This window comes from Bos grunniens, chromosome 29, assembly GCF_055505025.1.
Source record: "Bos grunniens cultivar Pamir isolate PY7600 chromosome 29, Bosgru_T2T1.0, whole genome shotgun sequence".
Lineage (NCBI taxonomy): Eukaryota > Metazoa > Chordata > Mammalia > Artiodactyla > Bovidae > Bos > Bos grunniens.
The window spans coordinates 27,482,234-27,499,012 of record NC_141193.1 but is presented as its reverse complement, the minus strand read 5'-3'; the positions used below and the strand labels follow the sequence as shown (position 1 = coordinate 27,499,012).

The window sequence follows — 16,779 nt, the reverse complement described above, 5'->3', positions numbered from 1 at the left end:
GAGATGAAGGAGACGCAGGTTCAGTCCCTGTCAGGAAGATTCCCTGGCTGAGGAAATGGCAACCCACTCCCATATTCTTGCCTGGCAAATTGCATGGACACAGGAGCTTGGCGGGCTATGGTCCATGGGGTCACAGAGAGTTGGACACGACTGAGTGCCTGAGCATACCTGCACAGAATGAGGTTGAAGTACCTAACATGATGGGTAAGGCCTATTGTCACCTGAATCCTCCCACCTCCCCATCTTTCTTACTGTCCACTCCATTTGGACATTGACATACTCATTACCAGCTGCCTTGAAATCCCCCTTATTCAGCACCTGGCTCCTCCACTTGGACTACCGTTTCTCATCTCTTAAATACCTTGTCATCTTCAAAACTAGGACCAGTATCATTAACTCTGTAAAGTCTCACTGTCCCCTAGACAGGTTTAAATTCTTTCTCAGTAAATCTCTATAAATCATTCCAGTTTCTATCATTATTATTGCAGTACAACTTGTCTCCCTTTCTAGACTATAAACACCTTGGGTACACAGTAGCTGTCATTTATGTCCTTCTACATTTTTAAGTCTCAGTGAAATTGTTGATTATTAAAAACATGCTGCATTCCATGGGGTCACAAAGAGTCGGACACGACTGAGTGGGTGAACTGGACTGGAAAACGTAATTATACAGACGAAAAGTACATATTGCACTGATCCCTTAACTAGCGGGCACTGTCTATAGTACTCAAAAAGTTGCAAATACATAAGCAGTCTTTGGCTCCGCTCTGTCTCTGAATAAAACTACCCCCAAGCCCCACCAATGGATCTATGATGTCAAACAGGCTTGAGATCTTGAAGGTCAGACTCAACAAACTTCATTTAGAAACTGGTCCCAACAAAGGCATTCTTGAGTGCCTTTTTCATGATTTTTTTTCATGACATAGGGACTATCCAGAATCTGAAAACTTGGTTATATCTAGAAAAAGATATATAGATATATATAAATACACTGTACTACTCAAAGACTACCGAACCAACCAGTAAGACATCGCTGGAATAGACTTAAATTGTGAAGTATGATAATCTAGTCATCCCCACTAGGTTCACTGCATTCTCATTCCTCTCACTTATTCTGAGAGACTGCTCATACCCAAACCCTGCTCCACCCAGCCCCACCTGCCCTTCACCCAACTCACACTAAAGCAGGAAAATAAAACAAAACCGAATAAGAACTACTCAGATGTATGAGATAAAGATTCTCTTCCCAGAGGCAAGCCTGGAGAGAGACATTTAACATCTTAGAGCACACTGTCCAATGCTCAGCCAAACAGTATTCTTCCAAATTGAGATGTGCTACAAGTGTAAGTTACAAATGGGATTTCAGATTTGGTGGGGAAGAATGAATGTAAACCATCTTGTTAATAATTCTAAATTAATTACATGTTGCAATGATAATATTTTGGATACAGTAGATTTCATAAAATGTAGTATTGATTGCAGTTGTGTTGGAAAAAATGCTACTAGTAATTATCAATGTATCTGTCTGTGGCTCTTGTGTGAAGGGTGGCAAGAGGTGAAAATCACAGTTAAACATAGCAAATCCATGAAAATTAAACACATTTAAATTGAATAAGTTATTTAAAATCAGTAATGTTAAGATAAAAGGACCTTAAGTCCCAAAGAGACTACAGTAATATATATATAGATAAAAGATGACCTTTTATTTGTAGCAGAGCTAAAGCAGAACACAAACGGGGTAACAAATACTACAGAAACAGTCATGTGTAAGTTTTCTTTGTTTCCATGAAAATGAGCTATTAGTCTTCTTTCTTTTGCCTTGAAATAAAATATCCATTGCTCAAAACTTGCTAAAATATTCACAAATAACTTACTTTCCCTGAAAGCTCCATTTGCTCCTTTCAAACAAAAGAATAAGGGGAACTTCAAATGTTACGATTACACATACACAGATACAAGCGCCCGTTGTGGAATACCAGAAAGATCCAAATCACTCATGGATTCTACAGTAGAGCGTAGCTAAGAAAACTCTATCTCCTTTAAACTGTTAGTCAGGAATAAAAGGGTACATGATAAAATTAAAACATTTTTCACACACTGGAAAACGATGTATTAAAAAAAAAAAAAAACCCTTCCCATTCTGCATAATTAACCTAGAGAACATCATGTCAGGTGATATTTACAAATAGGCATTTCAAACAATACCCAGGATCTAAAGAAATATTAGCTGAGAAAAAAATGTCCTCAAACCATGAAAAGAAAATAGTTCCCAGCTAAGGATGCTCAGCGTTTCACACATGGTACAGTGTTGCAATTTCTGATACTTTAAATTACCCTCCTGAAGCTTTTACCTATCCTCATTTAAAAAGAGGAGGGCAGGCTTCCATATGCATTCTTTGTATTCTTTGAAGAGATAAATGTGATTATATTTAATAAAAATCCAAATGTAGTTTTTGCGGGACAGAAGGGAGAGAATGCCCTTGCTCTTTGGGTAACACACAAATTATCTAGCAGGACAAGAGGTGTCTGGGGAAACTGCTAAAACCATTAGGAATAACTGGGATCTTGTTGTTAGGTCTTGGGGCCTTAGCCTATTCTGGGTGTTGATCACAGAGCAGATGGTCTAGTCGGAAAACTGGACCCAGGATGTGGCTCAGGTAGGAGGGATATGGATACTCTTATAAGCAGTGGGAGAACCAATGGTGGCATGTTGAATATTTATGCCTAACTATCCAGCAACTAAGCATACTTATATTTTGGCAATGATCTCTAGATTGGTTGGAGGCAGAGTGCTAACTCAATGGACATAAATTGAGCAAATTCCAGGAGATAGCTAGAACAGAGGAGCCTGGAATGCGGCAGCCCATGGGATCACGAAGAGTTGGACATACTGAGCAACTGAACAGCAGCAACAACAGAGCCCAGCTAGCACTCTAGAAGCCAACAAGGACAGATGTTCCCCTTCCCCTATACCTGGATAACTAGAGCACAGAGGTGAGACTTTAGCAGAGACAATTAGATGCCCTCTGCCATGGTCTTTGGCTCTTGGGAAGTGAATCAAAGACTTTGACCAATTAGACTTATACACTGCAGGAGGAATTAGATTTGAGACTTCAGCAGCATGATGTTGAGTGTCCAGGGTTGGAGAAAACAAATATAAAGCTGCAAATGTTCAAGAGCCATAGTACCATCCACAGCATTTTAATCAGGCCATTCCTACGATAAGATCGTGGATGTGTATTTGCTCCCTCGGTTGACATCTCCCATCAACATACTCCCAGATCTTTCCAATACATTTATTTTCTACTTAAATGAGTCATAGCCAAGTCTATTTAGTTAACACTAATGAAGAACTGAGAAGGATGTCTAATGTGGAACCTAAGTAGGTGACTTCAGGGAAGATGGTCAATGAGAAAAAGGGTTCACAGCCTAAGAACTTATGAGAGATTGATACAAATAAGTCAGAGGCTCAGTTCTAGAATATACAGAATAACGGATACATTATTGAGATGAGGATGGGCAGAGAAACTAAAATCTAGTTTTAATAATGCTGGGAGGGAGCCAAGATCCAACAGAGGCATGAAATCAAAGCCAGACCACAAGCACTCTGAATGCTATGTTGAGTACCAAAAAAGCATACAGATCATGCTGTGATCTGGGACAAATCAAGGAACCTCTCAATTCTTTTATTTCTTAGTCTATCAAAAATGTTACTACCATATGTCCAAATTCAGAAAACCCAGAATGTTTGGTTTCTAAACATGGAAACATGAAAACACAAATCTTTTTGGAATGATAACAACCATACCTGGATAAAAATGCAAGATTTTATTACTATTTAATATATAAAACTGAATAACCATCTAAACTAAAAACTGCCATCCCATGCAATCTCATCATACTCATTAGGAAGTTTGAATGAAATATGGATATGATACGAACACTGAAAAAATATTTTCCGAATATAGACAAAAACTAGGGCATAGTAGAATGTTTTCACTTTCTATAAATATGACTTCATCTACTATGGGGACTCTAAGACATCACATGATGAGACTAAGACCCAAGGCAAAAATATGGAATCTCAAGGTGGCAGAATCATATCTAGGATTCAAGTGATTAGGTGTTTATATAAAGTATAGCTGGAAAATAATAATTGGCAAAACTCATATAGGATGGCCAAGTATGGTTTTAAGTACTAATTTAATCCTCATATCTCACCGAATCCTTACGTAATCATTAAAACTATATTATGTTGTAGGACTACTGTTACACTCATTTTAAAAGTAAGACAACTGAGGCACAGAGAGGTTAAAGTAATTGTCCAAGGACATATATCTAGTAAGGTGTTACAGGTAGGATTTGTATTCCAGCAGCCTAACTTCAGAGTTGATGTTCTAAACTACCAAATCATATTGCTTCTTAAAGAAGAAAATATGTTATTAAAGAGCAAGGACGTCAGAACCTCAGACTCAAAATTGAACAACCTTACATATATAATCAATTCAAGACTGCAGTTTTCATTTGAGCCAGACACAGTTTGGCTTCTCATGTCTCAGCAAGAACCACTGTACCAAGAAGTATAAATATAACTGCCTGTCCTGTGTCAGTTTTCAGTGGGTCATTCTCATAATGCAAAGAAGTTGATGATAAACACTTTAATTCATTCAACAAATATCAAACACTAGCTTTCACAATGCTTACACAATGCTTGTTGTAATATGCTTGTATAATTTTCCATTACAAATAGATATGTCTAATACTACAGGTTCCATTTATGTGAGGAGGAAAATGGAATACTGTAGAGATATTTAGATGGAATGAGTCAGCAAGGACAAGCACAATATTGGTCAAAGGCAAATATTTTAAAGAGGTTAGGCTTTTTCATTTTTTTTTTTTTAAATTTGGTGTGTATTAAAGGCTGCCCCAATTTCCAGCATTTTCCTAACTGACTTCAATGTCCCTGTGGATGACCAGTGGCCACTCTATTTTCCAGGCTTCAGATTTCTTCCAAACTAATCATTTTTCCTCCTGTCCATTTCAGTGTCCCCCTCTCATAATCACCTCTTGGGTTCTGCCATGACCTTGAATTGATCCATATCAGGAACCTTAAACTCCAATACCCTGATCCTTGACTACAGCTCCTTCCTCTTCCAGATCTCTGACTTCCCTACTCCTAATACACCTGCTCTTTAAACTACGAACCCTGGTGCTACCCCTATTTTCCCTTGTTTTCTAACGTTTATCCAAGGGAAGCTCCACAGTCCATTCCTCTCTCTCAAACACACTTCCATGTCTGTAGCTAAAGCTCAGTCCTACAATCAGACTTCTCTCCCTCAGCAGACAGCTGGGCATGGCTGGAGCAAGACCACATCCTCAAATGGGCTTTGCTGAAAACTTCTCTACAATTCCATCTTCAAAACCTTATTTTTTTAACTGCCTTCTAGGACGCTCCCTCCTGAGTATCCTAAGTCACATTCTCTCTTCAAATCTTCACCCTCTTTATAAACTCAGCAGATGCTTTTCATTCCAATGTGCCCCATTCATCTGTAGACAGGAGCAGTCAATTCCATTAGTCTCCTGCCCTATGTCCCATGTACAAAGTTCTATGTCTTGGGAATAGTTATAATTCCTTCCTTCCCTACTGACTCCCAGGGTGAAGAATCCTGTTATATTCGACACTGCTCTATGTGGGCCCATTCATTCATGTGAAATTCAAGTACATCCTTTGTCTTCGGCCTCTGGATTGTTATCAAAACCTTGCTTTCATCTCAAGGCATCTTTAATTTCTATTTTGCAAATAAGACCATCTATACCATTTTTCTAGATTCCACACATATGTGTTAATATATAACATATGTTTTTCTCTTTCTGACTTACTTCACTCTGCATGACAGTCACTAGGTCCATCCATGCCTTGTATTTACAAAATAGAAATAGACACACAAACCAAGTGAACAAATGGGTGGGCATCAAGGTGAATGGGGAGGTGGGATGAACTGGGAGACTGGGATTGACATATATACATTATTGATATTTTGTATAAAATAGATAACTAATGAAAACATACTGTATAGCTCAGGGAACCCTCCTCAAATGCTCTGTGGTGACCTAAATGGGAAGGAAATCCACATAAGAGAGGATATGTGTATACGTATGGCTGATTCACTTTGCTATACAGTAGATATTAACACAACATTGTCAAGTAACCATACTCCAATAAAAAATTAATTTAAAAAATAGAAAAAAAAATTTAAGGCATGCTCAAGCCCCCCCACCATCTCATCTACCTCAGCCTGTCCTCCTCCATAGCCCCCTCTTTCCGCCATCCATTTTCTCATTACTTCCACCAAAGCTCTTTAAAAATTTGATTTATACTCAGTCTTCACTTCCTAATCACTCGTTCACACTTTCATCTGCAGCCCTCTGGCTTGTGCCCCTGTCTCCAGCACTTCCCTGGCAAGGGTCACAATGCACACCTACGTCCTAACTCAAGGGACAGTTTACAGCAGTGTGACTTGGCCTCTCAGCTTCCTGTTCTCTCCTCCTTGAAACTCCCATCTCCTTCATTTCAAGGACAACACTTTACTGGTGTTTTTCCTTCCTCTTAACAATTTCTCAGTTTCCATAGCTATATTCTCTTCTTCATGTTCCTAAAATGCTGGTTTCCCTAACAGTTCTGTTCTCTCTCCAAAGATAAGTTCATATATTGACATATTTTTAAATGCCACCCTTGTCTTGACAACACTCCCAAAAGTCTCCATGTCCATTGATTTTGAGTTCCAGACAATCCATTTACCCAGCCCCTAGTCATTTTCATAGAGTTCCTAAAATTCCCTTCACTTGACCTGTCCGAAATGAACCAATGATCTCCACCACTCCTGTCTCCAAACTCTCCTTTTCCTGGATGCCCTTCTCAGTTAGCAACATGATCATCCATGCAGTCCCCTGAGTCAGAACCTGGACATCATTCCCTGCTGACTTTTGCCTTACTCCCAAATCCCAGAAACCTCCAGGAATTGCCACTTGCATCTTAGGCTAAACCTGTGCTCTTCATCCTAATTACCTTAATTCAGGCCACTACCTCTTACTTGAAATAATGCAGGAGACTGTCATATGAGCTTTCTCCCCTAAGCTCACCCACAAGACACACAAGACCAACTGCTGACAACCCAGACCTATGAATACTACACCTTACAGTACAAGGTTCTTTACAACATGGCCTGTGTGAACTTTCATTGTCTACCCTCCTCACCTCCTTCTATTCTATTTTATTGCAATAACAGCATAGAAGTCCATGCATTTCACAAATTTAATTCTTAAAGACTGTCATTTCAAATTTTGTCTCCACTGCTTGAAATACCTTGTCACATGTCCTTTAATTGTGTGGTTTACTTCCTGTCATCCTACAAATCTTTCCCTCCAGGAAGGTGACATATTCTCCTCCCTCCAGGAAGCCTTTCTTCAGTCCCTTCTCTGCCTCTACATTAACCTTGCCCTCCTCTTGACTACTTAAGAAACATGGATATGATTTTTTATTGAAGTGCAGTTGAGGGACAGTATTAGAGTCCCTTGGACCGCAAGGAGATCCAAGCAGTCCATTCTGAAGGAGATCAGCCCTGGGATTTCTTAGGAAGGAATGATGCTAAAGCTGAAACTCCAGTACTTTGGCCACCTCATGCAAAGAGTTGACTCATTGGGAAAGACTGATGCTGGGAGGGATTGAGGGCAGGAGGAGAAGGGGACAACAGAGGATGAGATGGCTGGATGGCATCACCGACTCGATGGATGTGAGTCTGAGTGAACTCCAGGAGTTGTTGATGGACAGGGAGGCCTGGCGTGCTGCAATTCATGGGGTTGCAAAGAGTTGGACACAACTGAGCAACTGAACTAAACTGAACTGATTAAATGTGACAGGTATACATTACAGTGAGTCTCAATTTTTTTAAGGTTATACTGCATTATAGTTATAAAATACTAACAATATTCCCTGTATTATACAATATATATTTGCAGCTTATTTTATACCTAACAGTTTGTGCCTCTTAATCCCCTACCCATACATTGTACCTCCCTCTTATCTCTCTACACTGGTAACCACTAGTTTGTTTCCTGTATCTGTGAGTCTGCTTCTTTTTTGTTGTATTCATTAGTTTGTTTTTGTTTTGTTTTGTTTTGTTTTTAGATTTCACACATAAGTGATATCATATCCTGGTGGCTCAGACGGTAAAAAATCATATACCATTTAGTCAAAAAAAAAAAAAAAAATTTGCCATTTGCAGCAACATGGATAAACTTGGAAGGGATTATGCTAAAAGTGAAATAAGTCAGATAGAAAAAAAAAATACTGTAAGAAATGTAAATATCTTTATATTTTCGCCCTGGTCTCTTTGAAAGAGAATCTATAATTTTACATTGGGCATGTGCTCCTTAAAGGAAGAAACTGTGGCTTATTCATCTCTGTATCCTCAAAACTTAGCATAAAGTCTGGCAGGTAATAGTCACTCACTAAATGCTTGATGGATTGAATTGAAATGGACTTCACAGTTGGTTTTGCTTTTAAAAGTTGCCTGCAAGGATAGATTTCCCCAGCCATGTCAAGTCCTGGACCAATCATCTTTCAACCTAGATTTAACGTCAGCACTCCCTGGGGAGAGACATTATTCTCTAAGATGCACACGTTGTTTTTGATCACTGACTGTTTCAGCAGATCTAGAAACAGGATATTGAAATTAATTCATTCCTCCTCCCCTGGTCAGGAGACATAACAGTTCACTAAATGGGTTTTAATAAAGACTAACACTTTACCCACGGCAGGGCTCAGATCAATCAAAACTTTCAGCAAAAGCCACAGAGCCATATGGCTTATTACTCGGGCAATCTAATCCCATTTCCACAGCTCTTTTCATCTTGTCTACTAAATGGGAAGACAGAACCATGAGTTTCGTCACACGTGAACTCTTTAATGCTGCCCGTAGCAAGGTTCTCAATCCTAGTGAAAAGGACTTGATAAATCAATGGCTGTCCCAAGGGGTTGGAAGCAGTATTTCTATGGGGGTGAAAACGCTTTCTCAACTTCTTCAAGAGAAACAGCACAGTGTGCTAGAAACGGTGGAGACTTTGGAGTCGGGCAATTCTAGATAATAACCTTAGGCAACTGAAAATCTCTGAAAGATGAGAACAACTACCTCACTGACTTCTTATTTATAACTATGATAAATAAGGCAATACGATGCATTAAATTGTCTATCAGAGAATTGGGGACATTCTAAGCGTGCTTAGATAAATGATACTCCCTTTGTTTTCCCTTAGTTTCAGCTCCCAAAACTCTTGTGGGGGATGAACTACAGGAGAATGAAGAGTGTGCCTGTTTTGATCACTGTTGTCTCTCCAGTTCAGTTCAGTTCAGCCGCTCAGTCGTGTCCGACTCTTTGCGACCCCATGAATCGCAGCACGCCAGGCTGTCTCCCCAGTACCTAGCAGACTCCCTGGTACACAACAAACGCTCGATACCATTTAATGAAATGAATTTTCTTACAAGTCTATTCTACCCACTTCCACTGAAACAAATCTTAGGTTATTCCCAGCTACATCGACACATTGATTCTCTCTCTCACTCACTCACACACATACACACACGCACGCACACACCACACACCATTAACTCAGACCCAAAGTCCCAAACCAAGCTACTCATTTTTGCGAGCTAGTCTGTCGACCTCAGATGGGTTTAATGAATGGTTCATCTGGTTAAATCAAAAAACGTCTATTTAACACGCTAGCAATTTCATGATCTGTAAAATACCTGATAAACATACAATTGTATTTTAAATGCCTGGACTAACATCCATCTTCTCCAAGAAGGTTACAGGGAACATAAAAAGTCCACATTGTTTATGCGCCATCTGCAGCAACAGGAAGGAGACATCTCATGAATTTCACAAGAATAATTTAGAAAGGTCTTACTGAGGTTCCAAGGGGTGACAGAAATGAAACTTACAGAAAACAAATCTGAATCAGGATCAGACTTTTCCATGAGAAAGTCTTACGTAAATACAGAAATCCCAAATCAGGGAAATCACTCAAGACATAATTAGGTAAAGCCCACAGGAATAGTTTTTAAAAAGAACACAAAGATATGAAATACCCTGTGCCTGAAATATTTCATTCTCATGCTCATCCCTACAAGGGAAAAAGCTCTATAATTTCTTGTTTGCATACTTTTGTTTAATTACAAAGAAACTCATTTGAGGGGATTCTCATTTTAAGGACCATCTTCACAATTGTCAATTGCACATACAAAAGTTTGAGAATTCATAAGATGAAAATGCTAATAACTTGACGTCTAAGAGTCCAGTATTTTAATGACTGATCAAGGTCAATGTTATTACAAATTCTACTTTTGTCCTTTCCTTCCTCCAAGCTCCAACCTGCCTAGGACCTTTCTGACAAGAAAACAAATACAGACTGAGTTTTTCATAAACGTATCTGAAATGCTGTCTCTCAGCCAAAATTGCAGGCATCTTTGCTGGTTCGACATTTAGCATACACTTCATTTTGAGCAATGGAGTGGGAACTTTAATCAATGTCAAGAAAAAACATACCACCTGTCAAATGGCTACCCTGGGAACAATAGGCAGAGATGAGGGTTGATAAGGGGAGATTTGGAATCAGCAAATAGATTAAAAGAATAAATTCTCTCAATCACACCAATGCTACCATTGCTGGACAATGGATGCTTTGGAGCAAACAAAATGTACGAACTGCCTTTGCTAGAAAATACAGAACTGTGACAAGGCACATCAGGGCATCAGAAATAGAGCTGCTCACATCCTTCAGATCAGATCAGATCAGATCAGTCGCTCAGTCACGTCCGACTCTTCGAGACCCCATGAGTCGCAGCACACCAGGCCTCCCTGTCCATCACCAACTTCCGAGTTCACTCAGACTCATGTCCATCAAGTCAGTGATGCCATCCAGCCATCTCATCCTCTGTCGTCCCCTTCTCCTCCTGCCCCCAATCCCTCCCAGCATCAGAGTCTTTTCCAATGAGTCAGCTCATCGCATGAGGTGGCCAAAGTACTGGAGTTTCAGCTTTAGCATCATTCCTTCCAAAGAAATCCCAGGGCTGATCTCCTTCAGAATGGACTGGTTGGATCTCCTTGCAGTCCAAGGGACTCTCAGGAGTCTTCTCCAACACCACAGTTCAAAAGCATCAATTCTTCGGCGCTCAGCCTTCTTCACAGTCCAACTCTCACATCCATACATGACCACAGGAAAAACCATAGCCTTGACTAGACGAACCTTTGTTGGCAAAGTAATGTCTCTGCTTTTTAATATGCTATCTAGGTTGGTCATAACTTTCCTTCCAAGGACTAAGTGTCTTTTAATTTCATGGCTGCAGTCACCATCTGCAGTGATTTTGGAGCCCAGAAAAATAAAGTCTGACACTGTTTCCACTGTTTCCCCATCTATTTCCCATGAAGTGGTGGGACCAGATGCCATGATCTTCGTTTTCTGAATGTTGAGCTTTAAGCCAACTTTTTTACTCTCCTCTTTCACTTTCATCAAGAGGCTTTTGAGTTCCTTTTCACTTTCTGCCATAAGGGTGGTGTCATCTGCATATCTGAGGTTATTGATATTTCTCCCGGCAATCTTGATTTCAGCTTGTGTTTCTGCCAGTCCAGCGTTTCTCATGATGTACTCTGCATATAAGTTAAATAAACAGGGTGACAATATACAGCCTTGACGTACTCCTTTTCCTATTTGGAACCAGTCTGTTGTTCCATATCCAGTTCTAACTGTTGCTTCCTGACCTGCATACAAATTTCTCAAGAGGCAGATCAGGTGTTCTGGTATTCCCATCTCTTTCAGAATTTTCCACAGTTTATTGTGATCCACACAGTGGAGTGGTCTAAAATTAAGTGCTTCACCTTCAGGGAGGTGAGCACAACATCCGTATCCACCTCTACCATGTCGATCAATTCTAAGGTTGGGATCAGGAAGAGGCAACAGAAGAGACTTATCTGGAACAAAGAAATCAGCCAGGCCTAATGAATGTGGGAAGATATTTCAATGAAGTGAGACTTACAGACACACTTACCTCTGTGTAACACTTTAACCTGAAAAAGATGTTTGAGGATTCTTGCCCTAACACTATCTGTAACAGTTATCCCCATTTAACTGATACAGAAAGTAAGGAAGGTTAAGAACATTCATCAAAACTTCATCTCCATCATATAACTTTCATTGAGGGCTTTCTCTGTGCTAGGCATCATGCTAAAGGAATTTTATATGCATATTATCTCATTTAATCCTTAAAGCAAGCATATAAGACAGAGATACTATAGATAGGCCATATTTCAGACATGAAAATCAAGATTAAGAGAAGTACAATAACTTAAGCAAGATCATCACATGTGATGGAAGATCCACTTGACATTCACATATCACATGTACCATTAAGACACAGCATGCAAATGGAAACACTCACAACACACATCCACACTACACACAGAGAGACATACCACACACACCCCACACACCATATGTACCTCGCCCGCTCCATCTATGTGTACTATACACACCCTCCATATTTCACACATGTATCTCACAGAGAGCATACAAATGCAACATACATACACACACACACACACACACACACACACACACACACCACACACACACTGTTCCCACCACACCTCAATTTACTTTCTGAAGAACACATCTTCAGAACTTGGTAAAGGTCTCTAGTTCTCAAGTCAAAGACAGAGAGAAAAGTCTTAAGAAAACAAAGCAAACAGCAGCAAACAAGGCAGAATGCTCATCCCTCTAGACCACGGGTCCACAGCCTTGCTGTGTGGCCGGGTACGTGGTGTTCCATCTGAGGGCACTGGGGGAAAAATACCTAACTCTGTGTCTAACTCTAGATCAATCCAATCGGAAATGTTTGGGTGGGAGGACAGAGTCCCGGGTCTAAGTATCTAAAGCACACCACTTCAAATGATGCAGATGTGCAGCCACGGTGGAGAAGGATGTCTTCCGCTCATCCAAGTACTCCTGCATCTCAGCATCCGACCACCCAGGCCACAAGGAAGGCCCATCCCGATCCGTGTGCCAAGGCAACAGCCGGAGCTCACCCACCTGCTGCACCTCTGGCACCCTCCCCTCTCCTGGTCCCTCAGCAACTAGGGGAGAGCCCTGAGAACAGGGTCAGGGGACCCTCTGAGTGGCAGCTTTCCAGCTGGCTTAAAGCCTTAACACTGAATCAAAACACAAAACAGGAAGCAGTGACAGTCACAAGGTCAGAGCCCACAGCCTGGTTTCCCCCATGCCAGTCTGAGAAGCCACTTTCTTGCCTGCATTTTGGATAAGAGTTGCTGGATGCCTGACAACTGTGCGGCCATGGCTTTATAAGAGTAAGGCACAGCCAGCCCCCAAAAGCACGTGAACCACCCATTTCTGCTGACCACCAGCTCTCCTGCTTTTAATTCAAAAGGGCTCCTGCAACCAGTCTCAAATCTGAGCACCCATTTCTGGGCCTCACTATGCTCCAGAGAAACTCATTCCCATGGCCACAGGAACTTTGCAAGCGCCCTGTCCTCTGCCTGAAATACTCTCATCTCCTGTCTTGGCATAGCTGATTCTTTCCAGTTCTTCAGCCCAAGGCCACCTCCTTCAAGAGGCTTTCCCTGACCACTTCATCTAACAAGGCCCTCGCCCCAAACCTAGTCACTTGTAGCTTTATCCTGTCTTGTTTTCTTTTGGTACATATCACTAGCCAGTATTTTTTGACTTAACGTTGTCATTATCCCTACCTGAAGTTGTCATATATGCAGTAACAAAATAAATCAGTTTACCTGTCTTCTCCTATCACCTAGAACAAACTCAGTCATGGAAAATCATTGCATCATGTCCACATATTGGCACTTAGTAGGTACTCAATAAATATTTGACTAAATGAAAAAAACAAACAAGTGAATGAAAAACAGGGCTTCTGTTTTTTTTTTTTTTCCAGTTCAGTTCAGTCGCTCAGTCGTGTCCGACTCTTTGTAACTCCATGAGTTGCAGCATGCCAGGCCTCCCTGTCCATCACCATCTCCCAGAGTTCACCCAAACTCACATCCATCGATTTGGTGATGCCATCCAGCCATCTCATCTTCTGTCGTCCCCTTCTCCTTCTGCCCCCAATCCCTCCCAGCATCAGAGTCTTTTCCAATGAGTCGACTCTTTGCATGAGGTGGCCAAAGTACTGGAGTTTCAGCTTTAGCATCATTCCTTCCAAAGAAATCCCAGGGCTGATCTCCTTCAGAATGGACTGGTTGGATCTCCTTGCAGTTTAAGGGACTCTCAAGCATCTTCTCTAACACCACAGTTCAAAAGTGTCAATTCTTCGGCGCTCAGCTTTCTTCACAGTCCAACTCTCACATCCTTACATGACTACTGGAAAAACCATAGCCTTGACTAGATGGACCTTTGTTGGCAAAGTCATATCTCTGCTTTTGAATATGCTATCTAGGTTGGTCATAACTTTCCTTCCAAGGAGTAAGCGTCTTTTAATTTCATGGCTGCAGTCACCATCTGCAGTGATTTTGGAGCCCAAAAAATAAAGTCAGCCACTGTTTCCACTGTTTCCCCATCTATTCCCCATGAAGTGATGGGACCAGATGCCATGATTTAGGCAAGTCAAGAAAGGAAATGAAAACCTACCTGCTGCAGTGGGAAAGAGTGCATTTAATACTAAGCTGTGAACTGAAAATTCCTTAACAGTCAGGCCACCCACAAAGCAAACTCCAGGGGATACAAATCTGGAGCTCTTCCGCTAATGCATTAAACTCTCCCTTCCACATGTAAAACAGTCAGGCAGTGGGAACCTGCTATATACACAGGGAGCTCAGGTCTGTGCTCTCTGATGACATAGATAGGTGGGATGGGAGGGGGCGGGGAGGAAGTTATAAGGGGGAGGGGATATATATATATATATAATATATGTGTGTGTGTGTGTGTGTATACACACATATAGCTGACTCAGTTGCTTATACAGCAAAAACACAACATTGTAAAGCAATTGTACTCCAATAAAAAATAAATAAATAAACAAAAAGAGTTCCCTTTCTAAGTAAAGCCTAAAGCAAAGAGTAAAAACTGGCACTGAAGTTTCAGTGTTCCCTGGTGCTCTGTTCTGTATGCTGTGGCTGGTGTGAGAAAGAGAAGGGATGGAAAAGAAGCAACAAAACCAAACAGATACACCAAGGGTCAAGTCTTCATCTCTCCATGCGCAGGATTTACATTCCAGGACTGCAGTGTAGCCCCTGACCTAAGACACTATTAAGGACATGTTATCAGAAGGCTCTATTACTAAAAGAATTTAAAAAGGAAAACTTCCTGTTCAAATTCAGAGACTTCACAAGGCTTCTGTTTGGGTAGTTTCTCTGCAGAAAGAAAAAACCTCCAGTGAAATTCTCCCTGGTCCCCAGTCCAATTTGCCAGCTCCTTATAGATGAATCAGTGTGAGAGGTGTGTGTGGGGTTGCTTCCTCTAATTAATTTTGACCAGTGAAAAGTGCACCAAAAGCCCAGAGGGAGAAGCTGAACTCATGCTGTTCATCAGCAGCTCAAGGAACTGATTGAAAGAAGACTCCAAAAGTCCGCTTAAGTGAAATCCACCAAGAGCAGCCTGTTTGACTTACAGAAGTAAAACAATCAGAGCCTGGTCCTTTCTTTCCATGCATCTATCACCTGAAGGAAGACGTGCTTTACTTGCTAAAATGCTACTATTCCCATTCTTGCAGTATCTTCCACCCGAAACACCTCTCTCCTTCTCTGTCTCCCCTCCCCCATCACCCCCACCCCACCAGCTATCTACTAAAATCCCACTACCTGTGAGATGAGGGCCAGGTGTGGCTTTATAACCTCTCAGAAGATTGCTTTCTCCATATACATAACCACAACCAACTATGGAACATCCCTTTGCTTCTACAGTGGGTTTTGTCGTTTGATGAAAGGCAACATCAAAATTTTTTTTCCAAGTGGTTTATGTGTTTATACACCTTCACAAAGAGATTTTGAGTTCTTTGGTGACAGAGATGGTGTCCAGCCCTTTCCGTATTCTTTGTTGTCATACACACTTAAAACACTTGTCTCGTGATACTGAGAAAGTAGACAGAGCCAGTTTGCCTCAAGGACGTCCAGTAGGTATGCAGTAGGTAAGGCCCCTTGTCAATAGGGGCCTTAGTGTGAAGACCACTATTTGTACATCTCAACTCTCCATTTGGATACCCTTGCTAAGGCCAAACTAATCCAAGGCAGCTACCTTTCTAAGGGGTCAGAGAAAGGGAAAGAACATGTGGCATAAAGGCATTTAGAACCACATGCTGATCCACGTATGGAAACCAAGGGTTCTGACCGAGGAAGCCTAGGCTCCAGCTTGTACCTGAGAAGCAAAGGGAAGATGATAGTGGATTTCCCCTAGGCTGTGCCAAAGTTGGCACTTGCCAACTGCCTCTGCAAGGATTACATCACTAGCCACTGCCGCCACTGACCTTTAAAACCCTCTGAAAAGAGTCAGGGTGGAAATCAGGAATGAGGCCCTCTGTGCTCTAGGAAAAAAAAAAAAAAACAACCTGACAGAACAAGCCTTTTGATAGCTAGATATTTTCTGGAGAGGATTTTATGAGTCCAAATTCTTGCATTTCCTCTTAATGGCACCCCACTCCGGTACTCTTGCCTGGAAAATCCCATCCATGGAAAATCCTATAGTCTGGTGGGCTATAGTCCATGG

General features: G+C 41.2%; 1 protein-coding gene across 27 annotated transcripts in view; it reads right to left on the bottom strand.

Annotated features, from left to right (window-relative positions):
- Positions 1 to 16,779, bottom strand: part of NELL1 (neural EGFL like 1) — a 1,048,536-nt gene that overhangs the window by 474,417 nt on the left and 557,340 nt on the right. The window contains exon 14 of one of the 27 annotated variants that reach the window (XM_086385552.1): positions 1,033 to 12,026. The exons of the other annotated variants lie outside the window; for them this stretch is intronic. Within the exon in view, the coding sequence (XP_086241678.1) occupies positions 11,059 to 12,026 (968 nt within the window). The 3' untranslated portion in view covers positions 1,033 to 11,058. Of the gene's footprint in view, positions 1 to 1,032; positions 12,027 to 16,779 lie in introns of those variants that run through there. 27 annotated transcript variants of the gene reach the window in all.